At 33.1% G+C, this 24,737-nt stretch overlaps 1 protein-coding gene across 1 annotated transcript; it reads left to right on the top strand.

Annotated features, from left to right (window-relative positions):
* Window positions 1-17,984: 17,984 nt before the first annotated feature.
* LOC133689958 (lysine--tRNA ligase, cytoplasmic-like) lies at window positions 17,985-24,282 on the top strand. Its single transcript, XM_062110077.1, has 17 exons — window positions 17,985-18,148; window positions 18,249-18,324; window positions 18,533-18,604; window positions 18,716-18,881; window positions 18,980-19,073; window positions 19,541-19,626; window positions 20,717-20,832; window positions 20,906-20,968; window positions 21,540-21,665; window positions 21,765-22,047; window positions 22,139-22,235; window positions 22,327-22,483; window positions 22,964-23,107; window positions 23,214-23,282; window positions 23,365-23,508; window positions 23,674-23,725; window positions 24,005-24,282. The coding sequence occupies exons 1-17, from the start codon at window positions 18,099-18,101 to the stop codon at window positions 24,019-24,021; spliced, it is 1,812 nt and encodes a 603-aa protein (XP_061966061.1). The 5' UTR covers window positions 17,985-18,098; the 3' UTR covers window positions 24,022-24,282.
* The last annotated feature ends 455 nt before the right edge of the window (window positions 24,283-24,737 follow it).

Raw genomic sequence — 24,737 nt, forward strand, 5'->3', positions numbered from 1 at the left:
ACTATTCGAATTTTTTAACATTAGCTTCAGGGGCTAGGTTATAATTTCATCATGGTTTGTTTGTTATTATTGTTTAGTTCTAATGACATTTTCAGTTTTGTATAAATAAAAAAAATGAAAAAGCTGCTTACACGGGTGACACAAGCGTCAGCTGCTCCACCGCCTTCTAGCGGCACGTGCGGTTGACTCCAATGGTTGTAACTGTGATTTCATCACATCATTTGATTTGTCTCGACATCCTCTTTCTCTTTAAATGGTGCGTTTATGGTGGTTCGTTATCTTCTTCTTTTTCTTTTTTTGCTTTGATAAGTTTTTGAAATTTATATTTTTAAATTGGTTTATAATAAACTTCTTGTTAAACCTGAATCTAGAGTTTTATATGTTGTGAGTTTTTTAATATTTGATCATGTTTAGGATATTTGTCTGGGTTTGCTTGTTTTTTACAAATGTTTTTGATTTCACCCCTATAATTTTTTTTATCTTTAAAATTGGTCCTAATTCTTTTAATCAATATTTATTTTATTTGAGATTATTTTTTATTTTTTTCATTAAAGTGCACCCTCCTTTTATTTTATCAAATTTTATCTCCATTCTTTTTATTGCTTTTGCAGGTTTCTTTATTAATATTTTTCTACCAATCTCATCTTTCAAAATTAAATTGGTTGAGAATTATGCTTCTTGATTGAATTTGGGTCAAAATTTTCACAGGATACGACTTTTAAAGATTAGACTAAATTTAAGAGGTTTGCCATGCTTTTTTCTCTTTTTCTAAATTGATATTTTCTTATTTTTTATCCTTTTTTTAACATTTGTTTTGTTATTTTTTTCAGTTTAATTCTCTCCTTTTTTTTTTTTACCTTTTGTTTTCTTTTTTTTTGGGTTGATTTTATTGCGTTAGCCCTCAACAATTTTTTTCTATTTCACCCCTACCATTTTTAAATCTATCTTTTGGTCCTAATTCTTTTAATTGGAAGTTTTTTAGATTAAACTAGGTTTAAAAGGTTCGCCTAAGTATGCTTGGTTTTTCCCCTTATTTTTTAAGCTTATATTTTCTAAAAAAATTTAAGTTTGGCTCTTTTTTCCGGTCATCCTTTAGTTACAAAGAGAAAATCCCTGAGGGTAGAAACTTAGATGACCATATCTCGATATTCTACCATTAGATCGAGGTTTGTTTAGGATATGTTATACTTCTCAACACCCTCTACAATTTGATTGTTAGGAGCTGAAGGATTGATTTATGTTTAGGAGTTATAACCCTCAAAATATTTCAAAGAAAAATTACTTGCAGGTTAGTCACAATTGCCATTTGTTTCATCTATTATTCATCGTTGGATCATACTCAATTTGAGATATATTTCTTGTCTTTATGATCTTTTCATTTTGAACAATGGATATCAGAATCAAAAACTCTGAATAGAAGTTGTTCATCATTGAATAATAGACTATCAATTTTCAAGTTAGTTTGATTTTGATTTAATCTAGGCAAATCTATCCATTTACGTGATCTAACCATTCACCGCTGGGATTTGATTAATTCTGATTTAGTTAGGTCTATCCGAACCTACTGCTAGTTTTGAGTGTGTTGTAGTAACTCATTGAGTTACTATTTAGGCTACTGTAACAAATTATGAAAGCTTAGGAAATGAGTTTTGGTTGAGGAAAACATGTTAAGGGAGACTTTAATCTTGCTGAAACTTTTTTATGAATTAAGTTAGAAATAAATGGAAAGTGTGGACGATTGAGAAAAACCTTTAGTAATCTTTATCTTTATATTGGACCATTTCAAGTGGAGAATAAATTTGAGTAAGTTGTTTGTTATAGGATTTATGTAGAATGATGTTAGAAGATATAATGGATAGAAATGGGTACCTTGAATGGTGAAGAAATGCATAAAAATACTTGGTTGTTTGCTAAACTTGAAAACTGGAATCCAGATGGTTGTGTTACTTGATTTGTATATGGAATTAAAGACTAAAAATGAAAGAATTAAAGGGATGATTTTCATAAAAGTTGTAGATAGGGATGTTAGCTTTCAAATGGAACTAAGTTTGCTTAATTTGGAGTTATAAAACTCTATATATGAATTAAAAATTGAAGAAAGATCATATTGAAGCTTGCTAGACAGATTGAATGTGTCACCAAAACAAGTAATTTTAGGTGTGTTAAGGGTAGAACTAGGTTCTCTTCCCTTTATTTAAGTTGTAGCTTAATTTTTTAGCTCTCTAAAAAGGATAGCCACACCTAAAAATAAGGTTTACAACTTTAGTTATAAGTAAAATACTAAACAATATTCTAGTATTATAACATTAAGTATTAGACATTATGTACATGTGTGAAATGATAAGAAATTTGCTTTGTTAATAAAACCAAGATTTTGAATTGATTAAGGATGAGAAGTGGCAATTTTCAGTGTTTGTGGAACACTGGTGATTGTTTGAATTTTCTTGGTGCATGAGAGGTTATAAGGACTGCATGTTAATTAGGTATAACTATATGATAGGAGACCTCAGGTAGGTGCTCGATAACTCATAATTTCTTTTAAAGTTTTATTAATTTTGTAACTTTAAATTCATTTTCAAACTCTTTATGTTGAAAATATAAAAGAAAAGAATGAATAAAGTGAAATAACTAAACAAAATTGATTGGTATCCTTATATGGATGGCCAGATTTGATTGGCGTTCTTGTGCAGATGGCCAGATTTGATTGGTGTTTTTATGTGGATGGCCAGAATCGATTGAAGTCTTTATGTGGATGGCCGGATTTGATTGGTTTTCTTGTGCTGATGGCTGGATCTATTAACATCTTTGATTGGATAATCGGGTTTGATTGACATCTTTTTTAGGATAGATGGGATAATGTGACAACTATATAGATAACAAGCTTTAAACAAGATATCGAGTTGTAGTGAAAAGTTTAAAGGTGACCAACATAGTGTAACAAATATGCCATGAGGCGGGGACTGATGATATTAGTTGAGATTAAGAACGAGATTGTTTAATAGCTGGAAAAGTATGGAAAAGTCATTAACAAAGAAAAGATTATGATAGGTCGTAAGGATGACAAGGTAAGGGTTGATGAAAGAGAAATAAATGCAAATGGGTATTGTATATTCATATGAAAGGACTGGTTTATTTAGAAGACTTATAAAAGGAGATTAATGTGAGGTGTTAATGGAAGATATAATGGTTAAGACAACGGATGTGTCCCATGGTAAAGTAATGAGTAATGATGTTAATAGTCAAACCAGAAGATGATGGATGAGTGTAGGCTAGTACATATGATGGTTGAATGATCTTTGTTCTAAGGATTTATATATGGAATAAAAGAAATGTTTAGATATACTATGAGTGGCAACAATAATGAAAGTAAAGTGCAATAAAAATGGGATGATAAAAAGTATATATATGCGATGTTAAGTTGAGTTATCGAGATGGACTAATTGTATCATATTTCTAAATTGTAAGGAGAGCTAGATCGTGATGTAAGATTAGTAAAAAAATAGTCATTGTGGCAATTCTCATATGAGGATTTTTAGGCCTTAATGACAATGTAGAGTATGCAAGTGTAGATTAACTAAGTTTAATATGATTATGAAGAGGTTAAGATGTATAATTGGAGATTAGAAATATGGATTGATACTATTGAAAGATTGTGTGAAAATATACGTTAAGGCACTCACCTGCTTGGAAAATGAGAGGTGGAAGCTCATGAGGGATCCATTTCCATTTTATATAATGAACAGGAAATATGTCATAAGATATGAAGTTAATGATTGTTTCAGAATAATAGTAGAGGATAAAACAAAGGCTGATATGATTTGTATCTGTGTAAACTTCCAACTAAAATTTTTCAGAAATATAAAAATCTTAGCCTAGAGATAAAATGGGTAATTGAGATTTAGAAAAAAAAATTAAATCTTTATTTTAAAGGTGAAATTGAAATCAAATAAAAGTGTTGTAATACTAAACAAAAAAGGGATGAAATAAATTAGAAATTATGGGGACAAATTGGAATTAGATGAGAATGAGGGGTTAACGTGTATTTAACAAAAATATCTAGTATAAATAAGCGCTCTCTCTTTTAGGACAACAACAAAGAATAGAAAGAAAAAGAAAGAAAAGCTTCATTTTATCAAAAATTTCTTAGGAAAAACCTTCAGAGAATCAAAGAATTGAAGGGAGATTATAAAAATTGTTAATCACCACACAAAAAAAACCTAAATATGATAGAGAAGTGATGGAAAGAAAGGGGAATTGAGGGACATTGTTCATGGTACCAATAGGAATAAAGAGAGGGGCTCGAAAAATTTTGACTGGTTGGGATTCGAAGTGGAAAATATTATCTAGCAAAGAGTTCTATACCTAACCAAGCAAGCTCATATGAAAAGGAAAGCAATTGGGGTTGAATTCATGAATTTTATGTTAGGATTTATAATGAAAAATTATGGAAAATGCAAATTGAGTCAAATGGGTTAGATTAGGTTATGATGGGTGCTAAATTACGAAGAAAAATAAAGAAAATTATGGAATTCCTAGCTCAATAGCTGACCAATAAGGGACCAAATTGCATGTGATGAATTTGTGTTTATTCAAGTGTAATTGTGCTAGATTAATGTATGTGTGAGGAAATAGGATAGATAATATGTCTTATATGAGATAAATTGAAGAGAATCATATCCTTTTTTTGATGTACATGTTTTGGCAAAATGGGAGTAAGGATGAAAATTGAGATTTATGAATGTAAAATAATTTAAAATTTGTATAAATTGATGATGAATGTGTTAAGGAATGAGTGGATTCCTTGTGTCTTTTTAGAATGAAATTAAAATACTTAGAACTTAACTAGCTGAAGAGGAAAAAATTGGACAATTTCATCACCTGGTTTTCAGAGCAATTTAAGGCTTGAAAATAACAAAATCTTGGACAAGTTCCTCATGGAAGTTGGAGTTAGGGAGTTAGGGACAAGTTCGGTTGTATTAACGGGTAGTTTTGGATGTGTTAATGAAAGAATTGACAGTGATGTCTGATCAGAGACAAGATATAGGAGACTTTTATGGAAGAATTGGTATGTAAAAGTCAAATTTCATGGAAATAGGGATGTAGAGGGGATGTTCTTCTTCTATTTACAAAAAAACCTTGTGCTATTGGAAAGTCTATAACTCCACAACGAGCTCTTGAAAGATGTCCTCCCAATCATCCAAAACTGCCAAAAAAAAAGATGAATAGTAGGTGAACGATACGTTATATAGGTTAAAACCCTAGAAATTATGGTTTTTAATTTGTTATTTGATAGATTTTATTTTAATCTCTATTCTTCCCATTGCTTTTATTTGCACCCGTAATTGCCTCTCAAACTATTAATTTCATGCAATTTTACCTTTGTCAAACTCAATCATTAGAGACCTAAAGTTTAGTGTCATTTTCATCTTGGTCCTTGATTTTTGATTTGTGTACTTGGACTCATAATTAACCATCAAACTTTTAATTTTTCTCGATTTGAGACCTGATTTGGTCAATTTCAGCCTTTGAAGTCTCACGTCTTTTATGATGTGGTCCTTGATTTTGAATTTCTTCAATCAAACCCCTAATTGGCTATCAAATTTTAATTTTTTTTTAATAATTAAGCCCTTTATTTGACCAATTAAAATTTTCAAAATCCAATTCAGTCCCAAACTTCAATTTCTTCCAATTAACACCTAAATTGACTCCAAAAAACTTATTTTCCTTGGAATTAAGTCACCAATAAAATTAATTAATCCTTTCAAAATCCTCATTGAATCCTTGCTCATCCAAATTTGTATTTCTTTACCTCAAATAAAAATATTTTCACCAAATGAGTCTTTTGTCAATCAGAATTGCGTCGTCAATTTTGTCAATCTTATACATTCTAATCCTCCAACTTTTTCACTTATTATTTTGGTCCTTCACCACAAGTTTGAGCAATTTTCTAAGCTTTCTTGATATGTATCCTCTTATATTTTTTTATTTTTTTTTGTTTTCTTGATTTTTTTGTGCGATGAAAAACGGATAACAACAAAAAAGATTTAAGGAATTAGAGCATTGCATTTCCAATCTTTTCTGTAGCTTATTTTGATTTTCATTAAATGTGGTCTTCCTCTATGTGATAATTCATTTTGATAACAATCTTTCTTTCCTATTCAAATGGTCCACAATTAAGTATCTTCAGACCTTATTTTCAAAAATAAGGTATCACTTCCATAAAAAGAAGAAAAACCATAGGTTGTAAGGTGACAAAACAAGTCCATATAGTGAAGAATGGGTAACAATTATTGGTTTGTGTTTGAGAATTTTAATGCTATCTTCTTTTTTACAGCATCTGCACCATATTGTGTGTAGCTCAATTTACATTCAGCTTTCTGACATCCAGGCTTTAGTTGATGGTGGACAGAGGTTTAATCATTGCTGAATTTAGCAAAGTTTTAGGTTGTAGTGGATGTCATTGTTGGTTGAATCACTTCTCAAGCAAGGGAAAGATGCTAATGATGTGTGTGGATTATAGATAGTATTTGTAAACACTCCAAAGAATGCTCAGGGAATCAACCAGTCATGCTTTAGTTTCCTTGTTCTACTAATCTTGTTTAATTTTGTTTTTAGTGTGAGTTTAGTAATTACAATAACAATTTTATGTGGTGCCTTTGTTGTCAGAATGGTTCTACTTGATTTTAGTAACAAATTGCTAAGCAAGGGATAATTAGATACTTCAACTCTTACTAAGGTTATAAATATATATATATATATATATATATATATATATATGACAAAAAGTCCATGAAATTTCCTATAATAGCTTATTTTGATTATTAAATATTCACTGTTTCCTAAGATTTAGTTCCTAGGTGGAATATAGTTAAGCATTTGTTTTTCAGAGGTAGAGTGTTCTGCTAGCCCATGTTGATTGTTTCCAGGTTTCTGATTTCAATATTTTTACCTCTAATTACATGCTCACTTTGCTCCTATATGACCATAATTCCATATTGTTCTGATTGTCAGGATAATCCATAGAAGCAATTCAAGTTTCCAGTTGCAGAGAAGATCCTTGAACAATATAATGTTGTTAGGTTTCAGCAGCATCATAGTGGATGTACTATGATAAAATCTACAATTTACCAGGAAAATATTGTTAAGTTCTTAGTGCATACTGCCTCTGGACAACCTCCTGAATATGGGCCTGAAAGCACTTCAAAATCTGTAAGAAGTGTTGGGTTTGTTGCCATTAATGTGCAACAAATGGACGACACCATCCATTGACAAATACAACAATCATTAATGGATGACATCGTCCATTAACTTTAGCAGCCACCATTATTGAAGAAGAGGTGGAGTTGGTGGCACCATTCTTGCCTGTAATTAGGCACCGAGAGAGAGTAGAAAGACAGAGCTGCAGAAAAGGGCTACCAATGACAACAGCTCTGCTGCCATTGCAGTAGTTGCAAGTGCAGCAACGTGATGAAGTAAGTGCAGTGAAGAAAAAAGAGAAGAAGAGAGAAAGAGGAGTAGCTGCCAAGGGCAACAATCCTACTGCCTTATGCAGCAGTATGAGAGCAATGAGAGTAGAGTTTGAGTGAAGTGATCCTCTTCATCTATGTGTGTTGTAACTCTTTCTCTATTTATCTCTAATAATATGAACCTCTCCCGTGGATATAGATAATTTGTCGAACCAAGTTAAATATTGTGTCTCAGTGTGCTTAGCCTTCAATGGGTAAATTCAGAACATCACCGGTAGGAATCCCCAATAATTTGGTATCAGGGCATATGGTTTAAAGTGGTGTTTGATTTTTTCCCAAAAATGAAAGTTCTTAAAATGGTGTTTTGACCATACCACTATGTTGAGGAGGAAGAGTCGAGCACATTGGTGAAAACGACGTGAAAATCAGATGTCGAACATGGCCGCACACGCCGACGAGGTGGTTGTCCACACGCGTCAATGCGCCCCACGTGTGTCACGTGTCTTCTTCGCCCGGATGGGCTGACCCAACTCGAATACCAGTTGACCCGACCCATGTGACTAACCCGGATAAGGATGACATCATCATGGCATAAGTGTGAAACCAACATATACAGTTGGCATGCCATGTCAGCACCCAGTCATCAAACACGTCATCACAGTAGGACCCACCTGCCACATCATCAGCCGCGAACCGAGCTGTATTGAGCTGAGCCAAGTTGGAGTCGAGCTAAAAGCCGAGGGATAGGATCTTGTGTATCTGATCCTATGTGCAACCGGATCTGATATTGAATCTGTGCCGCTTATCAGGCTAGAATTGTTTTGATCAAATCTTAGCCGTCTGAAATGCAATTTGGATGATTTCAGACTCGTTTCCAACTAATTTGATCATTCCAGATGCAATAATATGGTTCGATCATTGAAATTAAGATTGAAAATGATGGTGGTGAATTATTAAGAGAGATTGCCTGATTAGAAGGCATTTGAATGTCATCATGGTGGTCGATGGGGATGATGAAGAAGAAGACTCACATGTTTTCCCAATTACATATGTTGAACTACTAAGTGGAGAAATTTTTTAGTTGCCTTGAGGGAAAGAAAAATTGGGACAGTCTGTACACCCGATCATATGGACATTTAGAGGTGTAGAGTAAAATTGACGAAGACCAATCTTGACGAATCTAAGCACTGGTAGTCTCACCAGATGTTAAGAAATCAAGTATAAAACCAGGATATTCCAGATCTCTTGTACAGGAAAGCCGCAACAAAGCTAGCAAATGGTTATATATACGGAAAGATAATACGATGGATAGATATGGCCTAAGAAGTTCTGTCTAGAAGATTGGGTTTTAAGCGGGACCAGTGTGGCCCCTCCAATCTTTCCTGGGAACTTGCTTAGTGGAAGGATTTTCCATACGATACTATTTTCGTATATATAGTAGTTTGTAATGAAACGGTTGAAGACTAGCAATATGACGGCACAAGGGAACAATTGGGTTCTATATGTCCAATGATTTGATGGAGTGGTGATTTCTCCAAAGAAGTTAGATTCGGTGACAGTGATTTCTTGAGGGGAGAACTTGATGAAAACCTTGATAATGGAAGAGAAATACAGCAAGAGGATAAAGAGTGGCACCTTATTTTGACTTGGATAGGTGTTGTGACAGGATGAGTTGCTGTCAAATATAAGCAAGGAATAGGGAGATATCTGGAGAATAGAAATTACACGAGGGCACACGGAGATTGTGCAGGAGTACCCATAGGATCCAAAAAGGTATTGTAATGAAACAATAGGTACAAGGAGAAGAAGAGTTCCCAGATGAAGCTCAGAGTAGAGACTGTTAGAGGTTGTACAACAAGAAGTCTTTTCATGAAGACAACAAGCAAAGACCTTTTCAATTCATGCAAGGATGGAAAGAGAGCTGTTGTAGAAGCATCTAATTGAGGGGGTGCAAACGCTTGTAATAAAAAATGACCGCCTATAATGAAAGGCGAAGACACCAAAGAGAGTTGGTGTAGGTGGAACTGTTAAGCAGAAAGGCATAAAAGCTCCAAACATAGAAATTGAGATGGAGGATTGTGAGGAGTGTACCACAACTCTCTTTCTATGTGATTAGTGGCAATAATTTCTCCCATAGTGCACATAGTTGTAGAGAATTTTGAAACCACTTTGAAGCATCTCAACTGAAGGAGGATGTGACCGCCTATGAAAAATGAAGACACCTTAGAGAGAAGGTATAAGGGCTATGAAATGAGCCCAAAATCAGACCGTCCCATGACAACGGGCGGAGACACCTTAAAGAGAAGATGTGAGGGCCATGATAGGAGCCCTAGTTCAGACCGCCTTATGACAACAAGCGAAGACACCTTAGAGAAGGTGTGTGGGCCACGATATGAGCCCAGTTCAGAACACCCTAGAGCCATTGTAATGGTTGGATATGAGTGGACAGATGCATGTGTTTAGCTAATGAAGTGGCTATGATGAGTATGAAGACAAATGCCGAATTGACTTTCATGGATATTGCCCCTATGCTAAAGATCAATAAGCTAGAAGACATTTGCCTTGGACAATAAGTGGGTGACTTGTGGAGCATTAATACGCGACTGCTAGGAATGAGCAGAAGGCATGCCCAGGTTCCGGGAACAAGTTGACTATTATCAAGGTGGTGAACTCGGTAATGGCATTGTAATACTCCTCTATGAAGACAAATATGGATCAACCTTTAATGGACTACCCCCATGGGTAAAGGTGGAGAGCTACCTGGAATTTTAGAAGTAAGGTGTGGTTCCTAGGGTGGAACAGAGGGCAGACGCAACTCCTAGATGAGTAGACTCTTAGAATAGTGGTAAGCTTGTGATCATATTGAGATACTCAGATAATAACTGTTGCACTTGGAAATAGATATTTCCATTTGAGAGGGTGTTGTAAGCCTTGATATGAGGCTTGATGAATCATTCCGGACCGAGCATGGTTGATAAGCTCGAAGGGGAATGTTGTCCTAGAGACAAGCGTTAACACTATTCAGATGTGATGTGATAGACCATCTGGTTGAAGTGATCCTTTTATGTGAGAAAAGGTGTGCTTTGGTGACTCTGTTGATTGAAAGGGGTGGCAAGTACCTATAAACTTGGTCAAAGACGCTCTTGGAATGGTAAGCTTGGAAGAGCTGCAAGATGCAAGCATGTGCTGAAGAAGCAAGCAGACAATTGCCCCATATAAATGGCAAAATGGGTGATTGTTGGGTTTGTTACCATTAATAGGCAACAAATGGACGACACCGTCCATTGACAAATGCAGCAACCATTAATGGACGACACCGTCCATTGACTTTGGCAGCCACCATTGTTGAAGAAGAGCTGGAGTTTGTGGCACCATTTTTGCCTATAAATAGGCACTGAGAGAGCGACAAAGAGGAGTAGAGAGAGACAGAGCTGCAGAGAAGGGTTGCCATTGCAATAGCTACAAGTGCAGCAACGTGATGAAGTGAGTGCAGTGAAGGAAAGAAAGAAGAAGAGAGAAAGAGGAGTAGCTGCCAAGGGCAGCAGCCCTGCTGCCTTGTGCAGCAATGAGAGTAGAGTTTGAGTGAAGTGATCCTCCTCCTCCATGTGTATTGTAACCTTTTCTCTATGTATCTCTAATAATATGAATATCTCCCGTGGATATAGGTAATTTGCTGAACTACATTAAAATATCGTGTTTCAGTATGCTTAGCCTCCTTTTAGCAATGATTAGAACACCACCGCTCGCAAGGGGAGAAATCCATAACAAGAAGTACATTAGAATTTTTCTATAGATTTTCACAGCCTCACACTGTTATTGGCACAGTTAAGTCAAAGTTTGTCATACAAATTCAACAAAGGTTTAATGATCATTGTATATCGTTACCAGCTTCTAAGAATTTTATGGATTTGATTCTCTTTTTCGCCCTTTCCATGTGGAAAAAAGAAAGGTTCATCTTCACTTTTTTTGCGAACAAGCTTTGAGCACTTATCAGTTTCTCTCATTGCAGTCGAGAAGCTCCCAGATATTTCTCCACTATTTTTCACAGGGGTGTTGGAGGTAATGCCCGACTATTTCAAATCGATTTAAAGAGCTCATTAATTGGCTCTGGTAATTATAATCATCATCACCCTTTATTTATTTGTTATTTTGGTGTTGTGGGCTGTGGCCGTTGCTCTCATGATGAATATTTATATTGTGGGCCTAAATCAGTTGACTAACATTGAAACAGACAAGGTAGCTTTGCTTAGCAAATCATTGTAACAAAACAGAAAGCTTTCAGGTAATAACTGAAGAGACAATGGGAAAGTGCTGCAAGGATCAGTTGTTTGCTAACTTCAAAGATCTTCTTCTAACTTCATACGAAATTGACAAATAAGGAAGAATCAGTTAGTTTAGCTGTCTCTCTTATTCATTTTCCATCTGGTATTGCGTTGTTATATTAGAAATGCCTACAATGTTCACCCCAGCAAATTATGTTGAACTGTTATCATTGCAAGTAGGTTAACAAGCCATATCTTCCAGTGGCATCGGGGTAGTACTCTGTAAGCACTGGCGTGATGATTGTTACATCTTTCTCCATCATGGTATCTATATTCAAGAATATTCCTATTCATAGATTATTACTTGCTTACAATGGTGGATAATCCTTAATTTTTTATATTTGTGGAAAAAAATAAATATAGTCCTGTCTCCGCTGTATATGTCTGCCCAAAATCACACCATGAAATTAGTGAATAGCTCATGTAATCATAGTTAGAGTGGTTATTTCAGTGTTAATTCAGGCCAAATGTCAAATTAACAGGTGGAGAGACCCAAGAACATACACAATAAACATATCTGTGTCATATTTAATTATGTATCTGTCATATTTCATTCATAAACTAACTCATATTCTTGTGTGTGTGTGTGTGTATATATAGTTATTGTATCTCAGTATAAAAAGACATTTAAATAATACATACACAAGTCTCTACAACCCTTCTTTGTTATTGTTCTTTGGTCTCTGTTATCACCATCTACCATCATAGCTTGTGACTTCAACATTGCAAGAAGAATGCAAGAAAATAGACGACTAAATAAAACCAGTAAATTTCACTCCAAGTAAATCAGTGAATAGATAACCTGTTTATTTAGCATGCAATGCTTCTCAATGCATGATTTCTGTAACATTTTCTTATTACCATCTTGAGTTTCATACGGTAGTCATATTTTCACCAATCATTTATCAATTCCATTCATCTTTTTTAAATAATTCATTCTTTATGTATGTGTATTTGGGATTATAGTGTATGGTGCTTTTCAAAATAACTTTTTATTAGAAAATACATCAAAATAAAATAAAAAATTAAATGATTTTCATAATCATAATCATCATAAAACAAAAAAAAAACATTAATTAGATGTTTTTTCAATCCAAAATTACTTTTGAAAAGCATCTCAAACACTCTAGATGATAAGTGATCGGACTGTTTATTTCTTGTTCAGTTATTTTGCTGGATAACAAGTTTGAATTCAAAATTTGATGAATATGCTCCTAAAATAAAATAAAAAATTAAATGATTTTCATAATCATAATCATCATAAAACAAAAAAAAACATTAATTAGATGTTTTTTCAATCCAAAATTACTTTTGAAAAGCATCTCAAACACTCTAGATGATAAGTGATCGGACTGTTTATTTCTTGTTCAGTTATTTTGCTGAATAACAAGTTTGAATTCAAAATTTGATGAATATGCTCCTTCATTGCTTCCTGATTAGATTGAGTTTGAGTTTGCATACAAATCTGGAAATCAGAATTCTATCGTGTTGATATTCTCTCTTTTCCATTCCTTTGTTTTTTCTTATAGGATTGTTGCATGTATAGACTTCTTAGAGAAGTGCTGCAAGATAATTAGAAGAAATGCTGGCCACTCTGGTCCCATGGAGAGCTTGTTTAGGCTGGTCCATTTTAGAGATCCTACAGGCCTTGGTGCTGATCATAGATGATTCCCGGTCATTAATCAGTATTAAGAGTGAATTAGCAGACAGTAACACAAGCTTTACACCTTTACATGGTGATTAATTATTCCGTTTCTTAAAACTAATTTCTTTTTAACATTTGCCTGTTCCTCTGGCAGCTATTTTATGCCGAATACTTGCTCATACCACTTGTAAGATGATAATGCCGAGGATTCTAGGAAGTGGATCATTCATGCCTAAACAATTTGCTGTCCGAACGAAACTCGAAGATGCCATAAGGTATTGCATGGCCTGGCTGCTTCTGATGAGTTATGAAATGGAATTTTGATGCGGCTATATAGAAAAACCGATGCAGAAATGTAATTATCAGGCAACGAGAACACCAAGCTGTTGTGTTCTTTGATCATGTAATAACGCAAGGACTTAATTCAATCTTGAGTTTCACGCTATCACTTGATTTGGCCCACCACATGGTAAAAATAGTTATGAGACTAGATTTGTAGCCTCTTGCTTTTTTTTTAATATAAAAAGATATTTGGGTGACGTGTATAAAAAAATCAATAACTTGGATCTCTAATTAAGTCAAATAATATGTTATTATTTAATTAAATGATAAAAAAACAAAAAACAAAAATAAAAAAAATGGATTGAATTAAACCATGAGAACACCAATGAAGAGGAAAAAGCAACGAAGTTTAATTTCAAATCAATTCAATATAAAAAAATTAAATTAAAAAAAAATTAACTCTAGTCAACTGAGCAAATATGTCAAATCTACAATCCTATTCATAAAACCAAGATAAGCCAAGAGAAAGCAAATAAAAAAATGTTGAAATTCAATTCTCAACACATCATAGGTAACCAAAAAAAAAAACACCAACAAATCAAGTATACCTATCGAACTTCATGACCTGAATCATGTAAATGAGATAACTTAATATAAAAAAAATTATGGATTTCAATTTTAAAACAACGTAATGTTAAACGATAAAAGTAAAAAATATTAAATTAAAAAAACAACCCAATAAAAGACTCGAGTCAATCTAGGTTAATCCGTTAAAATCGCGATCCAAGTGATGATATAAGGATTATTGAATACAAAGAAAATTAAAAAAAATCATGAAGCCCAATTAAAAAAAAAACTAACGTGAAATGATGAAATTGCAAAGAAAATCAGTGTAAACAAACAAACCCTAAAAAGAAAGAACAATGTTAACTATGGTTAAGTTTTCAAATCTACGATTTGAGTCATGAACATAAAATCCCTCATAAAATAAAAACACGGAGCCAAATTCCTAACCAACTCCATGTTAAAGGATGAAATTAAAAGAAAATCAAATTTACAAAAAGATCTAAAGCAAAAAAAACACTAATTAAAATTATGAAAACTGAATTAAAAATAAAAACAAATGAGAGAACATTTTCATTTTTGGATTAAATGATAAAATTGAAGAAAAAAATTAATTTTACAGAAGGATAAAAAACTAAAAATAACAATTAAAAGAATGAGGACCAAATTTGAAATTGAAAAATAAAATAAGAAGACAACATGCAATTTTTTATTGAATGATCAAATTGAAAATGATTTGAAATTTTAGAAAAGGATCCAGAAAAAAATGATAATAAAAAGAATGAGAATCAAATTTAAAATGATAATAAAATAAGAAGACAACTCTGAAATTTAGAATGATTAACACAAATTTCAAAGAAAAGGTAGAGAAAAGAGAGAAAAATAAATAAATAAATGCTTCCAGCGACACACCATCGTTATTACATCAACATGTGTTGGCCTTGATGGAAGAGCACATTGTGCCGCATCCATCGCCACCACAAAAGGCCAGACTTGTCTATTGAAGGAGCTTGCACCTGTTTCTAAAGTGATGCGGCCTCCCCCAATATATAGGGTGTGTTTGGTTTAGCTTTTGTGGTTAAGGTTGTGGTAGGGTACAACCTATTTATGCACAAAACTCAACCACAAAAGCTAATTTTTCTTGCTTTTTGTGGCTTTTTTAGTGGGTTCCACATCCAACCTCAACCTCCACCTCAAATACAAACACACACACACACACACACTTGCAATACATTCACCAACCATTCTTACCTTGCCATTTTAACTTAAATCCCCCATGTTTGTTTTATAATAAAATTTGGTCCATAATGTCCTAATTGCTAAAAATCAAGAATGTATAAACATATTTTGACAAACTAAACATAAACCAAGCATCAAAACTTATACTCAATATTGCAAGACCCCTATATATAGAAAAACCAAATAAATTATCCAGTCAATTTACAAAATAAAAAATCAAATATAAAATGATTAAATTAAAAAAAAACACAACACCAACCAAAATAAAAAAAAGTATATAAATATTCCTTGTCCAAGCAAACCAAAATAAATTTGAAGGCGCTTGAAAATTTTCAAAGTATAAAATTCATTCTATCCTTGAAACGTCATTTGTTCTAAACTAATAAAATTAAGTTTTATTTTACAAAACCGAGCATTAATTAAGTATAACCTGTGAAGTCCAAACACAAATTATTGCAATGTCAAAATATAAATAAAACACAAATGAATAACCAAATTGGAAACGTAGTCCACAGTAATCTTTGAGAGTGGATAGATTAACTTGTCAAGCAGGCTTAGGTTTTTTTTTCAAAATGTTTAAAGGCGCTACTATCCTGAATGCAAATGCGGATTCTTGCATGTTTTTAGAGATTGTCCTTCATTCTCCTAAAAGAGTATTATTCAACAAATTGTTTTGCGATTAGAGAATAGATCTATCTTGATGCAAAGCAGTCGGAACTATTTCCTCTTGCAAAACTGTTTAACTTGTTTCTAAATCTCATTTAGCAAGAAGGACATTTAATTTTAGTTAAATTGATCTCTCTAAAAACAGAGTTAATTACACCAAAGTCTCCTATAATTTGTTTATTTTTTTTTAATTTGATTTAATTTGGGTATTTTTTTTTACCATATGTTAAAAGTGAAATTAAAAGTGAATTAAACTGGCATTTAGAGTGGAAACTTTTAAGTGAATGTTTGAAAATGTGGTTATATCTGTATTTTTTTAAAAAATAAATTTTTTGTGTGTTTTAAATAGTTTTGATATGCCGAACTCAAAAATAATTTTTAAAATATAAAAAAAATATTATTTTGATATATTTTAATATAAAAAAATAGTTCAAAAAACAATTACGATCATATTTTTAAAAACACCTTTTAAAGTTGGGAGAAGGGAAATTGTCGAGGAATTGAAAAAGATGGGAGTTGCGTATCATCCACCAGAGAGAGGGGTTAGAAAAATGAATCTATCAAAAATTAATATCATCATCTTTTTTACCTTATAATAATAAAAATAATAAAAATAAATAAAAATAAATATAGTCACTTACACTTGTTAAAGAAATACTAATAGATACACTGCTAGTCATCAAAGTTGACAATCCGAATGAAAAAAGCTTTTACAATGTATTTGGAGGGAGATAAATAAAATATGAGAGAATTTATCGTGGGATGGGGGAGATAAAATTTCTCATTTCTGTTCTCTTCGTGAAGAGGGTCTCACAATTTGGAGTTTTTTTTTTTTTAATTATATATATATATATATATATATATATATATATATATATATATATATATATACACCCTGTCTTAAACCGGGAACGTGAAAGTTTATTAATTAATTAAGATAAAATTTAATCTATAAATTAATAATTTATTAAAAATTAATTTATCTAGGTATTCTTTATTTTTTCCCCCAAAGCATACATATATTATGAACTGTGATTATATAAATACTATATAATTACTGAATTATAAGTTATTATTTTATATATTTACTTAACCAAAATAAATTTATAAATGTAATTAGTCTTATTAAATAAAAGTCACGAGTCTATCCATTTTTATAAAAAACTAAAATTAAATTATTTTTAAACTTAATTAATATATTTTATAAATATTAAGTCAAGCAAAAACATTAATAAAAAAACATATAAAATATCGTAAATAAAAAAAATGAGATAAAATGGCTTCTCATCACATAGGTATAAAGAAATCAACTTCAAAGTTGTTGAATGATGAGTAATTTATTAAAAATATTACAAGACATAAAAAAATAAAATTGAATAGAGAAAAATTAAAGATAATATCTAAGTAAATATTAATTTTAAGAGAAAATAAATAACATTGAAGTTCTAATTTTAATATATATATATATATATAATTTTGATGTATAAAGAGATTATTAATTTATATTTAAGGTGGTACATGTATTTTCTAAATAATTATCTTAGAATTATTAATTTATCATAAAGTCCAAAGGCAACACCAATATAAAATATTATTTAATTAAAATTATTAATTTATTAAATATTAATTTATCAACGTTGTACTGTAATTTACCTTATGTTTTAGATTCTAAAAATGAAATCAGATAGATATCCACAATTTTAAAACTGAAATAAACAAAATAGAATGGTGCTTTCTTTATTATTCTTTTTTAAAAGAAAAACTTCAAATGAACCCAGACAGAGCCCTTATCAAAACCCTAGCTATCTAAGGTAGCGTTATTACCACAATAATAACTAAACACCACCAGTCAGTCGCCCCCCCCCACTCTATCGAACAGCTGAACTGCGTGCCTTGTCTCTGTCTGATTTAACAATGGAGGAGACCGACGCTTCTGCTCCCGGCGATAAAACCATAAGCAAAAAGTTAGTCTCTCTCTCATTTGTTTTTACTGGAAATTTTGTTTTTTATTTTTTTTCAGTGATGGATTGATTGTGGCTTTTGGGTATGTTGTTACTCTTGTAGTGCACTGAAGAAGGAATTAAAGAATAAGAAGAAAGAAGAAGAGAGACGCCAAAAAGAGGAAGAAAAAGCTAGACAGGTCTCCTTCCATTTCTCTTCCTTCCTTTCCTTTTTTTCCCCCTTGTAATGCTACTGAGAATTCATTTTCTTTTCAAATATGGAATTAAGACATTACCTTGTGATTTTGTTTATTTATGCTTGTTTTAGTCTAAACAATTATAATTATTTATGTTAATTTTTTTTTATTTTTTTATTGTGTCTTTTGACAATGTTACTCAATTTTGCAGGCTGCTGCCAAGGCCAGCACCCAGGTTCAGAAATCTGCAGCGGCAGCCGATGATGAAGACATGGATCCCACGGTTTAACTCTTTTATTCTTGCTTTATCTTGTTTGCACTTGATGAGTATAGAAATAAAGTTTTGTTAAGGTTTAATTTTTGAATTGGTTTCTTGTTTTGATTTTTGTTACAGCAATATTATGAAAATAGGCTGAAATATCTTGATGCTCAGAAGGGAGAAGGGAAAAATATGTACCCTCATAAGTTTTTTGTTACCCTGTCCATCCCTGAATATATTGACAAGTATGGGGGGTTAAGCAATGGAGAGCATCTTGAGGATGTCTCTGTGTCTTTGGCTGGTAATTTTGAACACAAATACTTTTGCTCTATTGTTTTACGTAATTCTTTGTTCTCATATTTCATTTTGTTGAATTTGTTTATTTCCGTGTTTTACTAGGTCGAATAATGAGTAAAAGATCTTCCTCTTCAAAGTTGTTCTTTTATGATCTGCATGGTCTTGGTGCTAAGGTCCAAGTGATGGCTGATGCAAGGTATCTTGTGATTTTTTTCCATATGTTTGTTTGTTAATTGAAACATGTTCATGCTTAGTTGTTGCGTTTCGTCAACGTACTTCTAAATGCAAACTCATGTACTTGTGTATTATGTCTAGCATCCTTTATCTACTTCATGAATACAAACCACAATTTTTATTGATTTTAACGCTTTTATGTTATACTTTTTTCAGATCATATGCATATCAGATCTTTTTACAGTTGCATATAGACTGTTTCATACATTCACAAGTCATATTGAAGTAGAAGTGCGAATTTACATTTTTGTTATTTGGCACTGCCATACTTGCTTTAGGAGTTAAATTATTGTATTGTCCACCCCATCTAGATATCTTTGAGTGATTTCTTATATGCTACTGTATCTCCCAACCCCAATTTTCTTTTCTATTCCTTTTTTTGCTTCATTTCTCATTCAAATGGATAAATTTTCATTTCTGTAATTTCAGCAAGTCAGGTTTCAATGAAGCAGAGTTTTCTAAGCTCCATTCTAGCGTGAAGCGTGGTGATATTGTTGGTATCACTGGATTTCCAGGTTTGGGTTATTACAAGTGTTAGTTAATATGCTGTGCTTTCCCATTTATCTTATATTTTCAACAAATAAATAACTTAATGTGAGTCATATTTCACCCTCTATATTTTTACTATCAAACAGAATCTTTTTCTTTGCCCTGGCCTAATTGCAACTGAAGGTCCCCCAATAGCTATTGAACATTGTATCAAGGTTCATAGGGGATGCAACTCTTTCTTGTAACAAAAACTGTGTTGAAAACTTGTAGTGGTTGATTCTTTATGATATTTAGTAATCATGATAAGAAACTAGACCTCAATTGTGATATAGCATTGTTTAAGCCGTTCCCTCCGTCTTCTCTTGCTGTGTATGTGCATGCGTGCAGCTGCACATGTTTCCATGGATATGCATACTTGTAGAAAGCGTAGAATTAAGTCAAGGAAAGTACGTGAAACCTAGTTTAGAAGAATTGCTAGTCAATCTTCAATGATGGCCTCTTTCACCAGATATCATTGCTGTTCGATGCATATCTCTATGTGCGTGCTAAAAAGCACAATTTCTTGTGCACAGTGAGGTGAGAATGGATAGCTGCACTTGTAATCATCTCCAAGACATTCAGAATATTTTTGGAAACATTTGAGATATTACCATCTTCATTGATAAAGAATTCAAGCTGAATCTTATGACAATCAAACTAACCAATATCTCAAGTTTAGAAAGTGTAATAAAAAGTACAAACTCTCTGTATATGACAAGTATATTGTTATTGTGTGCATGCTTGTGCATTGAATTCTGCAGACATGGGAATTCCTTTATATCTTTCTATCAATGTACCAGTAGAATAATCAAAGATAGATCCAACTAAACAAGACTTGAGAAGAGAATCTTTTGCTGTATGGACCATTTTGATTGTTATATTGAAGCATTTCCAGAAATATTGCTCCTTTCTGTCCCATTTGAAGTCAGAATGAATTAGTAATATTTTCTGGTGTCATCTTGCTACAGATGCTATGCTATACTAATTTTTTGTTAATCTTTTTTCCATCTAAAATATAGACCTGCTAGAAAATTAATCCTTTTATCATTTGTAATGAATTCCTTTCTTCTAATATAGGAAAAACCAAAAGGGGAGAGCTGAGCATCTTTCCAACATCTTTCATGGTTTTATCTCATTGTCTGCATATGATGCCCAGGCAGAAAGCTGGTCCTGGCTCGGATGCTAGTGCAAAGGTTAGAAACTTTTGTTGTTACTTGGTTGTTTTGGGCTGAGATTATATTGTGATGGAATTATGTTGTTCTACAGAAATCTGAGGTTTGGACCCCAGGATCAGTCAGGAACCCTGAAGCATATATTTTAAAAGATCAGGTATTTACCCTAAAGAAATTAGTCTATTTTAAAAGATAAGGCCTCTTATCTTCTCAGATATTTGCTAACTGTTGTATGAACAAGTCACCCTAACCAAGATCACCTTGCTGTGCTTGTCAATGACATTTACTGCTTGAGTGATTAGTTTTGTTGTCTATATTACTGTCAGACTGGAAGAATTTTCCTACAAGGGATAATGGATGAAGCTGACCTTTTGGTTAATGCTGGCGATAGTTAAATTAGCCTTACAAGTAATGATGTCAGCTGAAGTTGCATGACTAGCTGTCTTGTAAAGCTTGAATATTGGCTCAAAATAGTAATGGAATTGAAACTATGGAAGTGTTTTCTTGAGAATAACACAATAGAATCATTATATTTTTTTTTAGCTCTGGGGGGAATTTTTTTGTGTCTTGCTTTTATTCTCTGGTGACAGAATATGATATTTTTGGGAAACTGATAACATCATGTTCTCTGTTATTTCTAATCCAAGATTAGCATCCATGGATGGGTCTTAACAATTTCCTTTCCCTCTTTGGAGTGGTCATTTATTTATTATATTGTTTCATTCTAGGAAACACGTTATCGTCAACGATATCTGGATCTAATGTTGAATTCAGAGGTTCGACAAATTTTCAAGACCAGATCTAAAATCATTAAATACATACAGAACTTTCTTGACGATCTTGATTTCTTGGAGGTCAGTCTTCTATTTTGTTGTTTTGAAAGCTTCTACCTTGATTGTTCTCTCTCGTGTAATTATTTCTTTCTTGCTGATTAATTCAACCTTTGTATTCAGGTTGAAACACCAATGATGAATATGATTCCTGGTGGTGCTGCTGCTCGTCCATTCAAAACTCATCATAATGATCTGAACATGAAGCTGTACATGCGCATTGCACCTGAACTCTATCTTAAAGAGTTAGTTGTTGGTGGACTTGATCGTGTTTATGAAATTGGAAAACAATTTAGGAATGAGGGTATTGATTTGACACATAATCCTGAGTTCACAACCTGTGAGTTCTATATGGCTTATGCTGACTACAATGACTTGATGGAACTCACTGAGAAAATGTTGAGTGGTAAGAGTGAATGTTTGGTTGTTGCAAAATTCTTTTTTCACACTGGTCTTCCACTTTTTTTTAACTAAAATACTTGTATTTTTTAAAACAGGCATGGTCAAGGAACTTACAGGTGGCTACAAAATTAAATATCATGCAAATGGGCTTGACAAGGATCCAATTGAGATTGACTTTACACCACCGTTTAGGTCGGTGAGATGTCACTTTTCATCCATGGCATAGTCTGAACTCTTGACAGCATTTGTGGATGATGGAAATAACATTTTTTAACTGTTGCAGACGGATTGACATGATAGAGGAGTTGGAGAAGATGGCCAACCTCAATATACCCAAGGACCTTTCCAGTGATGAAGCTACCAAATATCTTGTGGCTGCATGTGAGAAGTTTGAGGTCAAGTGCCCCCCTCCTCAAACGACAACTCGATTGTTAGACAAAGTAATTCTTCTTCCCCATCTCTTTGTTTAGTCAACTGTTAGATAAATTGTCTAATCATGAAAGGGAAACATTAGAAAGTGTTTCATTCTATTCGTGTTCTCATTCGTATCCTACTGTTTTCACTTGTGTTCTCATTCGTATCCTACTGTTTTCACGTGTGTGTGTTGAAAGCATTTCATTCTATTTGTGTTATCATTTGTATCCTTCTGTTTTCACGTGCTCTCATCCATATCATAGTTAGTGCATGCAGACGTACATGTTCGTGTTTAATGGTCCTTTTTTGGACACAATTGATTGTTCGAATCAAATTTACAGTTTGGTGCATCCTGTGTAAATAGAGCATACTTATCATGTAGCATGTTATATTGATGTTGAGTTATTTTTTAAGGTCAAAGCTGAGTTTCTTCAAGCATAAAAAGGACTGGGAACTTTCTAAGATTCATGATATTGTAATTTTTGGTGTTTCTTCTGTATCCGCAGCTGGTGGGACACTTTCTGGAAGAGACTTGTGTAAACCCCTCCTTCATCATCAACCATCCTGAGATTATGAGTCCGTTGGCAAAGTGGCATAGATCAAAACCAGGCTTGACTGAACGCTTTGAATTGTTTGTCAACAAGCATGAAGTATTTTGCTCAACTACATTATTCATGCTTCTTGTTTCTTTTGATTTATCTTCTACTTATGCCCTGACTTGTGCTTGTATATGGTTGATATTTTGTGACCGAGCAGCTTTGCAATGCATACACTGAATTGAATGATCCTGTGGTACAACGACAACGATTTGAAGCACAACTGAAGGTAACATTATCATTTTGCAGTTTGTAATTTTAGAGTAATGACTGGAAATTATGCCTTACAGCAATTTGTTTCCAAATTTCAGGATCGACAATCAGGTGATGATGAAGCAATGGCTTTGGATGAAACATTTTGTATGGCTCTTGAATATGGATTGCCACCAACTGGTGGATGGGGGCTAGGCATTGATCGGTTAGCTATGCTGTTAACTGATTCACAGAATATAAAGGTTTGTGCCATATCCATATCCCCTCCTCCCATGTTTTTTTGTTGTTGGTGGGGGCGTGTCCTTATGTTTGCATGCCAGCGCTGGCTCGCACACTAGTAGCATGTCAGTGTGGGGATTTAATTTTCATCTATTACTCATTGTTTCTGCTTGCTTTTTGGGTTGCAGGAGGTGCTTCTCTTCCCAGCCATGAAGCCTCAGGATGAGCCTCCTGCTAAAGGTACTTGTTCTCATCTTGACTCGCATTGTATTGTTGCTTTGTTTAATTCCTCTTGCATGGTCACTCCTTTCTTCTCAGCACATAATATTTTCACTGCATGTAGCTTGAATGCCACTGCATTCATTTTTCTATTTCAAACTACTAAAAGCACCTACTGGCATAATAGTTACCCAAAAGGAAGCATAATTCAATCCTCTTGTAGACTAGAGATGTGTCAGTAACACTTTGTTTTGCGTAGTGCTTAACATTTGTCATTTAATCTTATTTTTGTTACTGCAGCTACTTCTGGTGTTTGAAATTTTGAGATTTGCAGTAGAGGTGGCTGTGTTGTCAACTTTTTGTAGTGTTTTTTTGGCTCCAAACTGATAATTATTTGGATTTGTCATCGGACACTTGCCGCAGAGGAGGACTTGACAGGCTACACGTTACTCATTAATTATAGCAGATGTAGTTTTGTTTCAGTTCTTGACTGTGAGTTCAATGATTTGGAGATTTTTTTTTTAAAACAAATCTATTTTGCGGTATAAAAGTGTGCACAGACGGTATAAAAGTTTCAAGAGCTGCATCATATGGAACTTTGTGTTTTTGGTTGATGGGCAAAACTAACCGTTTAAGAACATTTAAAAACTCCATTAATTATACATTTTTTTAGGGATATAGAGCATATTAATTATTATCTCCTTAAATCCTGTAACTTGAGAATACAATTACTCAAGTGTCCTTTTTCTATTTTAAAATAGAATATTCACCTTTACATTAATTCTTTTCTTTTGGCTTTTTTTCTCCTTGACAAATCCACCGAGAACTTAATTTTATCTCTTACCTTAACGTGCTGACTGTCAGCTTTTAATTTGAAGAATAAAAAAAAACTATTATAGGAAATACTAAAAGGCGAGGGAGCCCAGTGCTTATAACTCCTCTCACATTTTATAGTGATTCTTTGTATTGTTTTGGTCACCAAACTTTTTTGCTTTTTGATTGCATCCCTGTATAGCTAAATTGAAGGTGAATT

This window comes from Populus nigra, chromosome 3 (genome assembly GCF_951802175.1).
Source record: "Populus nigra chromosome 3, ddPopNigr1.1, whole genome shotgun sequence".
Lineage (NCBI taxonomy): Eukaryota > Viridiplantae > Streptophyta > Magnoliopsida > Malpighiales > Salicaceae > Populus > Populus nigra.